The 15,254-nt window shown below is 38.8% G+C and overlaps 1 protein-coding gene across 1 annotated transcript in view; it reads right to left on the reverse strand.

Moving 5' to 3' along the window:
• Nucleotides 1–4,002: 4,002 nt before the first annotated feature.
• Nucleotides 4,003–15,254, reverse strand: part of LOC140148162 (syntaxin-18-like) — a 32,153-nt gene continuing 20,901 nt past the window's right edge. Inside the window, exons 8-11 of the mRNA XM_072170024.1 lie at nt 14,431–14,489; nt 13,445–13,514; nt 9,146–9,226; nt 4,003–7,369 (exon numbers count right to left, since the gene is read on the reverse strand). Coding sequence (XP_072026125.1) covers nt 7,274–7,369; nt 9,146–9,226; nt 13,445–13,514; nt 14,431–14,489 — 306 coding nt within the window. The 3' untranslated portion in view covers nt 4,003–7,273. The remainder of the gene's footprint in view (nt 7,370–9,145; nt 9,227–13,444; nt 13,515–14,430; nt 14,490–15,254) is intronic.

Genomic DNA, 15,254 nt, shown 5'->3' on the forward strand with positions numbered 1-15,254 from the left:
TTGATTGTGTAAATTGTGCACTCCGCGTACTACGCGCAGTGTTTCGCGCATGTTCGCGTCGCGTAGGATTGATTCATTTTTCGGGCGGGTTGATGCATTTTTATTTGGTTCTGTTTTCTAACACTTTCAGTGATAATTTGTTATATAAAAAAAGTTAAGAACAAGTGGAACTGGAGTTGGAAGCATACTGGAGACTTTGTTTCTGACTTTTGCTGCAAAACAAACAAGTCTGTCCACAATTACTGCACCTGCAGTGGAATCCAGTGTTAGTGTCATGAATAATGTCATTGATGCCACAACCAACAGAATGGATGTCAGAACATTCAACACAATTCAAACTGTGATATATGGTTTGCGGGCTGCAAAAAAAAATGGTTTAGAGATGTATAGGAGGCCGGATATCGTACATTCACCCATAGGTCACTCTGTAACTATACGCAAACAATGCAATGCAAGGGTAATGCATATCAAAAACTTGTTCTCAAAAGAAAGAAGACAATGCCAACTGCAATAAAACCCAAAAGTTAAAAAGGCTAGCCTTGTCAGAGTGTATGGAAATCTTGAATCAAAACTAGGTAGGTGTTAGCCAGAAAGCAGGCTTCGCTATGTGCATTCTTTGCAACAAGGGACTGAATTATGGTAGTCGTGGACGTCTGGCTCTCATGGCGTATGTCAAGAATAGACCTCATCAGGAAATTGTACAGCTGAGGAAGTCATCTTATACTTGCAGGTAAGCATAGTGGACTTCTGGAATAGCCAAGCAGCCAAGTTCCCATATTTATGCAGAATGGTATTTGCTTTACTGTTGTGCTTCCATGACCCAATAGTTGAGTCTTCATTTGGTATAATGCAAGAAACAATTAACAACCGCAAATCAAGTATTTTGATTGAGAACTTTTCGGCTATACAAACCGTAAAATATGAGCTAATGTCCAAGAAAACTGAGTACTTTGAAAGGAAAGACCCTCATAAAACCCCTGCTGGACACAGCTTTCTGTACATGTAAGAACATGAGAGCAGCATATTGAAGATACTCAGAACAGAAAGAAAGCAAGAAAAAGGAGAATGACTTTAACCTTACGCCATCTCGGTCGCCGTGTACTCCCTATGGCGTTACTTTTCGTCGTTTGTATTCCATAGTGGCGTATAGGTCCGATACGTGTACGCCACTATGACATACAATGTTTTTCATTTTTGCCGATATTTCATAATTAAAAAATGTGTATAAAAAGTGGCGTATGGTCGATACGCCACTATGGAAAACACAAAATTTCATTTTGTAGCTATACGACACATTTAATTAATTAATTATTATTAATTAGCTAGTTTTGACTGATGAGACTTAGAAAAATGAAAAGAACATCATTAAAAACATATGTGCCAATTTTCAAAAAAATTACCAAAAATCACTAAACGCCACTATGGAATACAGCCGACGAATTATGACAGAATCCTTAAGACTCCCAATTTCTATTTTGTTGCGTTTTGGAATATAATATTGTATCAATTAATATAACGGACACCTAAATGGTGGTCCATGTTAAAACATGGGCTTTGTCAACTAGCATCCTGTGGCTATATGGTGGCAGGCTAATCCATGAACAGGGATTCAAATTTGTCATTGACTACAAGAACCAGAACTGGTTCTCCTTAGTCCAAGAAGCGAGAACCACTGCAAGAACTAACAATAGCCTAACATGGCTATGCAACTGAGTCTACAAGAACCCATTTAGGTCCTCGTATGCAGATCAAGTTACGAAAACCGGTTTTGCGAATTTGAATCCTTGCATGACCGTGACATATCAGCCTTTTCTAATATTGCTATATATCCATTGCTGAAACTCACTCAAACCAAATTGTCTCTTTACCAATCTTATTGATAGGCAAAGTTCCATGAGACCTTCAGCCACAGTCACAAATCCCCTGTCCTCAGTTGAGACTGGGAGACCTGCAGTCACAGGGAAGAGACCTGTTGTGGAGACATCTTCCTCTGGCTCAGAGAAGACAGGACAACAAGCTGCAGTCACTGGGAAAAGACCTGCTGTGGAGGCAGTTTCCTCTGGCTCAGTGGAGGAGGGGCATCAACCTGCAGTCACTGGGAAAAGACCTGCTGGGGAGTTGTATATATCTAGCTCAGTGGAGACAGGACAACGGCCAGTAGTACCTGTCAAGAGACCTGCGATGGGGACGTCTTCCTTTAGCTTGATGGAGACTGGGCACCAACTTGCAGTCACCGAGAAGAGAGTTGCTATGAGGGCATCTTCCTCAGGCTCAGTGGTGACAACACAACAACCTGCTATGAGGGCATCTTCCTCAGGCTCAGTGGTGACAACACAACAACCTGCTATGAGGGCATCTTCCTCGGGCTCAGTGGTGACAACACAACAACCTGCTATGAGGGCATCTTCCTTGGGCTCAGTGGTGACAACACAACCAACTGATATGAGGGCATCTTCCTGGGGCTCAGTGGTGACAACACAACAACCTGCTATGAGGGCATCTTCCTCGGGCTCAGTGGTGACAACACAACAACCTGCTATGAGGGCATCTTCCTCGGGCTCAGTGGTGACAACACAACAACCTGCTATGAGGGCATCTTCCTCGAGCTCAGTGGTGACACTACAACAACCTGCTATGAGGGCATCTTCCTCGAGCTCAGTGGTGACAACACAACAACCTGCTATGAGGGCATCTTCCTCGGGCTCAGTGGAGACACAACAACCTGCTATGAGGGCATCTTCCTCAGGCTCAGTGGTGACAACACAACAACCTGCTATGAGGGCATCTTCCTCGGGCTCAGTGGTGACAACACAACAACCTGCTATGAGGGCATCTTCCTTGGGCTCAGTGGTGACAACACAACAACCTGCTATGAGGGCATCTTCCTGGGGCTCAGTGGTGACAACACAACAACCTGCTATGAGGGCATCTTCCTCGGGCTCAGTGGTGACAACACAACAACCTGCTATGAGGGCATCTTCCTCGGGCTCAGTGGTGACACTACAACAACCTGCTATGAGGGCATCTTCCTCGGGCTCAGTGGTGACACTACAACAACCTGCTATGAGGGCATCTTCCTCAGGCTCAGTGGTGACAACACAACAACCTGCTATGAGGGCATCTTCCTCCGGCTCAGTGGTGACACTACAACAACCTGCTATGAGGGCATCTTCCTCAGGCTCAGTGGTGACAACACAACAACCTGCTATGAGGGCATCTTCCTCAGGCTCAGTGGTGACAACACAACAACCTGCTATGAGGGCATCTTCCTCAGGCTCAGTGGTGACACTACAACAACCTGCTATGAGGGCATCTTCCTCAGGCTCAGTGGTGACAACACAACAACCTGCTATGAGGGAATCTTGCTCGGGCTCAGTGGTGACACTACAACAACCTGCTATGAGGGCATCTTCCTCGGGCTCAGTGGTGACACTACAACAACCTGCTATGAGGGCATCTTCCTCGAGCTCAGTGGTGACACTACAACAACCTGCTATGAGGGCATCTTCCTCGGGCTCAGTGGTGACAACACAACAACCTGCTATGAGGGCATCTTCCTCAGGCTCAGTGGTGACACTACAACAACCTGCTATGAGGGCATCTTCCTCGGGCTCAGTGGTGACAACACAACAACCTGCTATGAGGGCATCTTCCTCAGGCTCAGTGGTGACAACACAACAACCTGCTATGAGGGCATCTTGCTCAGGCTCAGTGGTGACACTACAACAACCTGCTATGAGGGCATCTTCCTCGGGCTCAGTGGTGACAACACAACAACCTGCTATGAGGGCATCTTCCTCGGGCTCAGTGGTGACAACACAACAACCTGCTATGAGGGCATCTTCCTCGGGCTCAGTGGTGACAACACAACAACCTGCTATGAGGGCATCTTCCTCGGGCTCAGTGGTGACAACACAACAACCTGCTATGAGGGCATCTTCCTCGGGCTCAGTGGTGACAACACAACAACCTGCTATGAGGGCATCTTCCTCGGGCTCAGTGGTGACAACACAACAACCTGCTATGAGGGCATCTTCCTCGGGCTCAGTGGTGACAACACAACAACCTGCTATGAGGGCATCTTCCTCGGGCTCAGTGGTGACAACACAACAACCTGCTATGAGGGCATCTTCAAGTTTTTAAAGTACTTCATATCTTAGACAATACTCAATACAAGGCACATCCACATTTGAAGTCATAATAATTTCTCTATAGTTTCTCTATTTACAGCTGTTTCTGCATGGAAAATGGGTCCATTGTGTGCTGCAAGCTTAAAGTTTGTGCATGATAAGTGTCCATTTTCTATCTTGCTCCACCACTTGCAAGACATAATGATAATGTTCTTCACTCTGGGCAGCAGCTAGTCCTCAGCTTATCTGCAAATAAATCGCTTAGCAATGTTAGAGCTGTCAATGTCATAAATGATGCAGCAGAACATGGTGTGAAACTCAGTGCATATTTCCTAGCTGCTGCCCAGAGTGAAGAACATTATCAAAATGTCTTGCAAGTGGTGGAGCAAGATAGAAAACGGACACATAATCTGAGAAAGCGTAAACTGAATGACCCTACCTAATTTACCAAACTTTGTATCATATGGACTGATAAATATTAAGCAATGGTAAGATATACATTACATTTATTACATTGTTGTTCATATGGCAGCCATAGTGATGTACAGTATAAAGTATGAAAACTAAATAGCTGCCTGATTGGTTTGTCATTAAGTTAAAAAGGCACCTATCATGTACAAACTTTAAGCTTGCAGTGCACAATGGACCCATTTTCCATGCAGAAACAGCTGTAAATAGAGAAACGTGCACATGGCAGCTATTATTATGACTTCAAATATGTCTGTAAATAGCTGCCTTTTTGCTTAGTTCAAATGGATTTTCATTTCATTGAGTACCGTCTAAGATATGAAGTACTTTAAAAACTTTCAATAAAGGCAGCTATTAATGTGTTTGTATAAGTGTATACTACAATAGCTGCCAGCCGGACTTTTAGTGGTTGCCTCTGTCCGAACTTTAAACTCACGGTGGACCCCCCTTCCGACCTCCGATTGAATTTAAATTTGGAGGGATGATTTTCTAGTTAAATGGCACAGTTTGACACTAGGAGCAAAAAATATGGTTGAAATGAGGGGCACTAGATGCACCCTACTATATATTGTATAGAACTAATGGTGATCGGGACAAATTGTTCTCATTCCGATCAGTTAAATTGCACAGAATCTGAAGTCCTAGAGTGCATAAAAGTCCTGAAGTATGCCCCAGATAGGGAAAATAAGACGGATACTTGAAAAATAAGACGGATACTTTTTGTGCTGTCCTTAAGACATTGGTAGTAACAATTAAGTGAGTGTTTAACCCTCGGGCAAGCAAGCATGGTATACTATATATTGTATAGAACTAATGTGAACTAATTGTATAGAACTAAAATTAGCCATGTATGAATTATTATTATTATTATTATTAATGTGATCGGGACAAATTGTTCTCATTCCGATCAGTTAAATTTCTTGTGTTAGAGTTAAACGTTATGCAGAGATGTCATCTTTCATGATTTTTTGTATTCTGAATTTCATCATGTAAATTGAAACTGTTGCCCATGCTTATGGAAGGTGCTTTTACGATTTTTCAATTTATGCATTTCACCATTTTGCAAGAAGTTTTTTGGAGCCTAAGGCCAAAAGAAAATATACATTTGTTTCTTAATGTCCCATGGGAGTTTGAAATCGAATGCGCTATGCAGTTTTTTATTTTATATTTTATCAATAAATCAGGTGTTCAGGGGTTATCCCCTTGAAAACTCATCGGTTTTAGTCCATTATATTTTGCCAATGGTAATTTTTCTTCATTTTTTGAAATTGAAATAAAATTCTAATTTTGAACATTTCTGGACTGCAATATATAGTGTACTGCACCTAGATCCCAGGCATCAAATTTTAAATTGAGCAATATGGTAAGAGTTCCATATAGCCCCTCCACATATATTTTTACATGTAACAAATATTTTAATTAATGTTGCTGTTTATTCATTTAAAAAGGCCAAACAAAATAAAAAAAATGTTTCATGTAAACACATATACTAATGTGGAGGGGCCATATGGAACTCTTTCCGTAATTTAGTCCAAATAATTGGAATAATCTATTGATGATGATTAATGACATTGTGACAACTAAATCCAAAGTCACTTTTTGACGTTTATCTACCCATTTTGAATACCACGTTAGTGGACGTCTCTCGATCCAGTGTTTGATGTGGGCAATAAAATAAGATATCCTTCTGGCAACCATAATCCAACGTTGGATATTAATGTTGACACAACATTGAAGCCCCCTTTATAAATGCAAATACAACATTAAATGTGGACGTCTCTCTAACGTTGTATATTGGTGTTAAAAAAACTTTCATATTCACCCTCTGGCCAACCATCACCCAACGTTGGATATTAACGTTGACACAACATTGAAGCACCCCCTTAAATACAAATACAATGTTAAATGTGGACGTCTCCCCAACGTTAGATATTGGCGTTAACACAACATTGGAGCACCCCCTTAAATACAATGTTAAATGTGGACGTCTCCCCAACGTTAGATATTGGCGTTAAAAAAACTTAAATATTCACCCTCTGGCCAAACGTCACCCAACGTTAGGTGTTGACGTTGACACAACATCCGAGCAGCCCTTTGTGCCCACTGGGATGCTTAATAAATTATCACATGTATGATAATTGAAATACTTTTGAAGCAGATGGCGGTGATAGTTTTAGCATGAACATGATCAATGCTTTAAGCTTAATAGATGTTACAATCACACCAATTATTGTAATCTATAGATGAGTCATATATTATATTATACTTACTTTATTATCTCATTTTGCGTAGTGCCATGTTTCAGGGTTCAAAATATGTTTTTGATTACAAGGGCTATTTTGGCTATTTCTACAAAAAGTAACCCTCCTGTGTACTTTATGCCATCGAACATATTGAACAGGGCAAACTTGTGAAATAAATTGCCCTTATCATCCATTTATTTTGAGCCCTGCTTTATCTCCTTACAAGCCCTACCATGTCCTCCTCTACCTTGATAACATCATTCAGATGTAAGAATCACACCATATATTCCAACTCTCTCCATCTTTCTGGTTTACACAGACCATACAAATGAAGCCAGACCATTGGCAAATCACATCATAGGGTTCTTCTTGATGCATGTTGTAAACTGCTATGATCATACAGTCAATGTCCTCAATTGTTTGCTAGTGTCATCAGTTGTTATACCAATCCAGGAATAACAGTGAAAATGAACACATCAGGAGGAAGAAGAGAATCCAAACTCTAAAACCAGCATCATTCTTGATGGCCTGAAAAGAACAAAAAAAGATTGGAGTTAAATTCCAATGTTTTTAGTTTACACTGCGCAAAGGTTGTAATTGATTTCACTCAAGTTGCAACAGACTTCATTTGTATTTTAAGTGTAAATAGGTGCAGTCATATGAAAAGTTATTATACTTAGTTCTCTGGGTTAATAGGATGAATAAATTTTAATCTTTCCCTAGAGTAGCCAGTGCACATAAACGTTGAAAAAAAACCCACCAACCAGTGCATCCGACCGGATTCGAACCGGCGACCTTCGTATTACTAGCACCACGCTCTAACCAAATCGGCTAAAGAGGCATGTTGGAGAAGAGCGGAAGATATAAATCTATAGGTATTAGGTTTGAATGATGTTCTTCACATTCCTAGCGTAAGGCATCAGGACTGCATAATAAATACACAAAGTCACATAAGTATGAAAATTATTATACTTAGTTCTCTAGGTTAATATGATGAACAAATTTTAATCTTTCCCCAGAGTAGCCAGTGCACATGGAGGTTTTTTTTTTCAATGTTGTGCACTGGCTACTCTGGGGAAAGATTAAAATTTGTGCAGGTACAGTCATAATCATAGGGCACGGTGGCTCAGTGGTTAAGGCCTTGGACTCATAATCTGAGAGCTCGCTTGAAGTGCCCGTCCCCGTCCCACCACCGTGTTGTGCCCTTGGGCAAGGCGCTTTGCCTAGCTTGCCTCACCCCACCCAGGTGCAATTGTAGGCTGCAAACGTGGTTCCGACATATTCTAATGACGGCAGAATAAATGTAAAACGCTTTGAGGCTGTTTACGGCATAAAGCGCTATATAAATATCTACATTTATTTTATTTATTATTTTTTAATCAATCATAATTCACAATCAAAATGACAACTCTTTGCCAAAGCAATAGAACCAAATTAGTTTGATCTTTGGATCGAGCATTAATGCTTGCAATGGGATCTGATTGGGTCCCAGAAATCATGTGCTGTTCTATGGGCCACTGTGATACACATTTTTGCTTCTAGAATCCAAGTCACTAAAAGCTGTAGGGTTTCTGCATGTTAAGAGCCCTTAGGAAGCTGTAATCGTGGGGTAAAATGGCAGTAAATCGTCATGTAAATACTCCTTTAATTTAACCAAATATCAGCTTTTAAAAAATAAAATCCCTCTTTTACCTCCATCCATTTCCAGTTCCAACCATTCTTTATTCCATGATCGATTTTCTTGATGTCTGCGCTCCGATCAACTTCCATTTTGGACACAAATTACAGCACAATATTACTCGCTCGGTACACACGAGTCACGATGTTTTGATCGCGATCGCCATCTTTGATTTTAAGTAATCGGTCTCTTGTACAGCCATTCCATTCTCGCTTTCACATACGTATTTGTGTATTATCGTTCCACATGAAACTGGTAACAGAGGTTGTACAAATGTAAGAGAGACGACAAATGATGGCGCTATTTACTTATTAATTTATTTTGCCAGACGGTGATTCTAGAATCCAAATCACTGGAGCAATTCAACTCAAAACTTGACCATGAATATTTGGTTAATGGGTCTCATTGTGAGATAGAAAAATGCAACTTTCAAAATCCGACTTGAAGCCACTAAAGCGTCCATAACTTGACCAAATGATATTGTAGAGCAACAAAAGAGGTATCAAAATGCGCAGGAGAAAGCTGCGCTTTATATACATTAAATAAGTTTTTGCTATATATTTCAGTTCCCGATATATCTGACCATCTATAATCGTTTCGATACTTTCTGGGTTGAGTTTATTTACCTCTCTTATATCTTCATTGGCTTCTTTAATGTTCTCTGTTGTACCTACAACTGTATCCGCTATTCTGTCTATCTCTGATTCCTACAAGACAAAACAAAAGAGCAAACCACATAATAGGCTTGAAACATTAATAACATATCTTTTATAAAAGTTCAAATTAAGTTCTCCATTTTCTTCGCTGTATAAACATCAAAATTAGGCCTAATACATTGTTGTATTGATGGTAACAGGCTGAATAAAAACAATAGGGTGGGTGGGTGGGTAGGTGGGTGGGTTTTTTTATAATTTTTTGGCAAAGCTCATTCAATCAGGCAAAAAGAACTTGTAGGACCTGTATGAACCTGTATGATGAACCCTGTGTACAAATTGTTATTGCCTCATGTCATGTATGTACATTTCTAACACATGTGGTTCCTTCCTTCCTTCCTTCCAATACTGTGCTGCTCTCAAATGGCTGAGAATAAACGCACAACATACTTCTGTTGCTTTATATGTTTTAAGCAATTCCTGTTTGTGAGGAGCATTGTATCACAATTTCAATTTTTTTTTGTATGTTCAAAGTAAAACACACTTCTAAGACAGGCCTATTTTTAGGGTAGGTATGGTTACACTTATACAGCATTATTGTATTATGCTTGATCAGTGAGAAACAATACTTAAGGTTACACGAAGAAACGTATAAAAAACATATAAAAGACGTATAAAGTTGTTCTCTAAAACCACGTTTTCTCAGCAATCAAATATCGAAGTGAGTCAAATGTTGGTGCATGGATGTATCTTTACATTATTTTTGTGTGTTTATACAAATGTTTAGAATCCGTTTGAAACTCCTTCGTTTAAATCATTTTTACGCACCATGTTCACAAGATCAAAAACGCGTTCCATGCAGTTTTTTCAAATGTTCGCTCGTATAAAACCACGCCTAATGATTGTTTTCTCCTTTTATGTATTGTACTACAAATCGACCGAAGAAATAATGTTGCCATGGGGAAGAACCAAATACAGTACCGATTAAATTTTATTAGCCCGTTTTGGAGAACAATTTTCGAGAATCTTGTACCACAAAACACTGTTATGTTACATTATCGATATCTGGATTGTGGAACGTTAATTTCGATTTCTAACTGCCTACATTATTTCTCAAATGTCTGTCGCTTACTTTACCATTTGAATTTCACTCCAAATTTAAGCTACTTTTGCAAAAAAAGAGGTTTTTCGCCATCGATACCTCCGACATTTACAGCGGTATTGAGCTTGTTTATCATAAGAGCCTGTTATACACTATTCCATAATAGTCAGTTTGAGATCAATCATTTCTATATGTCTCTCAGCTCAATCGGTTAGCGAGTTGGACTCACGCTGGACTATATAATGCTATAGTTTTGAGCTGGGAAACTTTGGTACGTGTTCGAGTCCCGATGTGGTCCATTCCATTTAGTTTAGTTTATTTTTCTCTCAGTTTTTTCTTTTTTTTTGTTTGTTTCTTTCTTTCTTTCTGACTGCAGCGATTGATTGTTTTGCCCGGTTTTTTTTTCATTATATAATTCAGGAATTTTTAGGCCTATACTAGTCTAATAGGCGCGGCTTTTGAATATAGGCCCTATTTTTATTAATTAGTAATAACAAAATATTGGTTGTTGGTTTTGTTATTGTTGTTGTAGTTATTGTTGTAGGCCTATATATTGCATAATCAGGGTATAAATAGGCCTACTAGGCCTATTATAGCCTACAGAATCATTGATTTATTTCACGACAGATATCATCCAGGATAATTTTAAAAATTGAAAATTTAGAAAATCCAAAGGAAAATTGCCGAAAACGACTGCCCACAATCAACCCCCCCATATGGTCCTATCATGGTCGCCCCCTCCCTATCCCTGCAACATAGCCAGTGTTCGAATTAAGCAATTTTTTGAGGTTGTCCACCGGACAACCTCAAAAAATTTTTTGGTTGTCCGAAAATATTTTTGGTTGTCCGAAATTTTAATGAACTTTTTAAGCTTAAGTTAAAGTTGCAAGTTTAAAAACATAAACTGCCGCCAAATAATTCACACATCACACACTTTCCCCAAACTCACCTTGTTGCTAATAAAATATCAAATATATCCAAGAAAATACAAGTTGTACGTTCATTAATTATTTATCATCAATAAATCCATGTTTGTGCCGTATTTTATGCTTAAAGTCCGTCAGAATTCATGATTGTTTTCAAGAAGTCAAGATTTTAATATGTACGCAAAATTCTCCATTGAAATATACCTCATTAATTATTTATGAGTTCATAGGGAAATCCCCCAAAGAGACAATGGGTGTTTTGAAACTGATCTGATCTGAATATTTTTTATGCACATTATATTGCCTCGTGTCTTATAATAATATCATCAATCACTTAGCAACGGTCAGAGGTCAGATTTTTTGCCTGGGTTTTTGCTGACAGCCAGTTTTTCTTTAGACATGATTTTACTATTGCAAGAGCTTGACAGATTTGGGAACCATGCTAGCCCTCGACCAACCATGTGTCAAAATGCCCAAACCAGCTGTTTACATTTACCGATGCACATGTCCAAGGTTGGGTATTTATAAAATACTGGCTACAAATTATGGGTGTTTTTTACTACATTGGTCATGATTTCTTCTGAAAATTTCAAGATGATAATACAATGCATTTTATATTAAGCTTATTCAGTAACAGTGGTGCACATTTTTTATGGTTGTAACTTGTAATCCAGCCTTGTAATCGAATGCAAAGGACTGAACTTCCCCCGATGAATAAACTTTTTTTTCCGATATCGAGGGGCTCGATAAAGTAAACAGATACGGCTGCGATTGAGTTTCGCAGCTCATGGGTTGTGGAACCACGTTTAAATTCACGTTTATTTTATTCAAAATAGTTTCACATTTTAAATATTACCATCGGCTAAAAGATACTCGTATAAAGGTGAGTTTTGGCTACAGATTTATGGTTGTCCGGCGGACAACCGAATCAGTATTTTTGGTTGTCCGGCGACTTTTTTAGTTGTCCCGGGCGAACGGACAACCAAAATTTCGAACGCTGAACATAGCTATAATCTTGCCCGGCTCTGGGGAACAACCAGCAGGAAATAGAGATATTGTTCTTACACATCGTGGAGGACGTTTGCAGCGTATCGGTTTCATCATTTACTAATTATCTTTCAACAAATGTTTCTTTATCCACAGCATTAATGGAAAAAGAAGAAAACACCAATGATGATGATGATGATGATGAAGACGATGATGATGATGATGATGATGATGATGATGATGATGATGATGATGATGATGATGATGATGATGATGATGATGATGATAAGGATGATGATGATGATGATGAAACAGAAACCAGTAAAGGAGAAGAAAGGGAAGAAGACAAAGGAGACGCAGACAAAGACGGAGCAGAGGAAGGACAAAGGAGGAGCAAGAGGAGAAAAAGAACATTTATTATTTAAAAATACAACAAACTCAATCATGATATATGGGAACTAAATGTACAGAACAAAAAAAGGAAATAATGGGAACGGGAATCATTTACACATCGTGGAGGACGTTTGCAGCGTATCGGTTTCATCATTTACTAATTATCTTTCAACAAATGTTTCTTTATCCACAGCATTAATGGAAAAAGAAGAAAACACTGATGATGATGATGATGATGATGATGATGATGATGATGATGATACGCCGCAAGCGTTCTGACAAATCGCCCCTGTACGCGTGCGTGTACACTCAGGGCGTTTACCTTAATGCGCGAGATTCGATACTGCGGCGAGCGAAAAACGCACCTACGTCACTACCGAACTTGAGATGAACCAAATTATAGAGAGTCCTGGTTCTTCTTTTTTAATTGTGTGGGGTGAGGGGAATGATCGCCACAGCATTATTATCACCTGTTCATATATTCTTCCCATTTCACTGATCGCTCCCGTGTACTCTCCTAGCGGGGCCCGCGCGAAGCGCGGGTACCCGCTAGTATAGGATGATTCACGAGCCGCGGTTTGTCCGTGGTCCTAGTTCAGATTGATACACTATTGTACGCATGAGTTCATTCTTTTCTGCATGGCTATTTCCATTATTAACTTACGCCCCTCTGGAATCAAGCTTTGAAAATCAATTGTATTTAACCTTAAGGCAATTATGATTTATCAACCTCATGGAGAAAAAGCTAGAACACAGTCCCTATATAAAATTGTTCAAACTTCCTCATTTGTATTCAGTTCTGTTTGTTGTAACTCATATTTTGCAGTTATAAATGTAGCACCTATATGCTTATAAAATACTAACCTGTTGTAAAACTTTATCTGCAAAAATTTCTTGTAATTTTGTAATTTCTACCACTTTTCCTTCAATTTGTCTGCAAAATTAAACATAGCAAATGGAAGAAACAAGTTCAATTAATCAATATTGTTGACTCTGACCAACGTCACAGAAGTTTTCCCCACCCATTAGTCATATTAGAAATGTTTTGACATGCGCAGAGGGTTACAGCCTACAAGTCCTCAGCACACCATGATTGTAAATGTAGAAAATACAGTGACATTTTCATTTAACATATATCCATACATATCCCCCCCCCCCCCGAAAATGCTTTGTGTAACTGGAGCAGTGGCAATGGGATCAGGCATATACACCAGATTTTTGCACAAGGTTAAGCCCAAAATTTTCTGCTTTACAAATTTCAAAATGTGTACCTTCATGCAAGAAGTGAACTTCCCTCCTAAACATGGCTCTTTGGGGGTTATTTTGAACAGTTTAACATGAAAAAGTGTGCCCTTTGTTGATTTTTCTTTCCAATTTGGACCACCTTGGACATTTTTTCCTGAAAAGTAGACTCTGGACTCCACCCTGCTTACGGGCATGGACATGATAGTTATTATTGGCAAAAAGGCAATGATTGAAGACAAATTTTTGCTTATGATCATCAATATAAAATATAAGTGTAATTAATTTGATTTCAGATAAGTATCAGTACTAAATCTCAAATGTAACTATGCAGTCATCAGTGCTGATTGACTGCTCAAGTGATCTGCCAATACCCAGTAACAAAGACTGGGCACATGTTTTTAATTTTTTAATTTGAACAATAATTTTATATATCACTATGACAGACAACTGACGTGCATGAAAGTTCTTGTCCAGGACAAACACTTGACCTTGTCATGATTATTATGCTGCAAAAAATGAATATATAAATTATTGAAATTATTATTTGTAAATCAGCTTGGATCTGATAATGGGAATAATCTCACCAAATCATCGGATAAACTTACCGTACTTCATCCACAAGGCAATTCATTTCATTAAACATTCTCTGATTCTCTTGTTCGAACTGAAAGTAAACATGAGATAAGATAAGGTTAAGATCAAGTCAGCTTATTGCATCATCTGATGATCCAATTCCTATGCAGTTTCTTAGAAAACAGTCTGTTACAACAGAATTGTGAATTCATCTTAATCTAGTGAAATATTCCCTGGTGCACCAAAACATGCTATTATCCCCTCAATCTGTTGAAGAGGTTTTTTTTAATAACAGCATTTAAAGATATTAATGCTAATAATGCACCAATGGTTATCTGTGCTTGAAATACCCATGGAACATAGAGATCTCTTTCTTACAGGAAATATCTAAGAACACACATTTAGCAAGTGATAAAACATTAACATGTAGTGCCTTTCATTTTGTTCTCATAGTTTAAAGTTGTAGCCTAGCTAGTTGTGTAGTTTCATTTCATTGTAAACACTAAGAGCTTGTTAAACTATTGACCATCCCATCCAAAAGATTTCTGCAATGCAATGCGATGTAATCATATACACACAAACTAGTTTGTCTAGACAACTTTTGCCCAAAACATTAGGCACTATCATTTAGTTTATAGTTGAAGGCAGCCAGAGGGCAATAGAAAATGACCCTAAAAACATTTGAAATCACCAAAATATGTTTTTTAAATTGAGAAAGTTTTTTTTTTTTTTGTTCGCTTCTCTCATATTTGGCCGGGTCTGTAGAACAGGGTTTTCCCCTTGTCTAAGCACTATTTTCATCACTATTTTTTCTGACAATTAATAAGACAACTTGAAAACAAAGAAAAAGGGATAT

The sequence above is a fragment of the Amphiura filiformis genome, chromosome 3, assembly GCF_039555335.1.
Source record: "Amphiura filiformis chromosome 3, Afil_fr2py, whole genome shotgun sequence".
Classification (NCBI taxonomy): Eukaryota; Metazoa; Echinodermata; class Ophiuroidea; order Amphilepidida; family Amphiuridae; genus Amphiura; species Amphiura filiformis.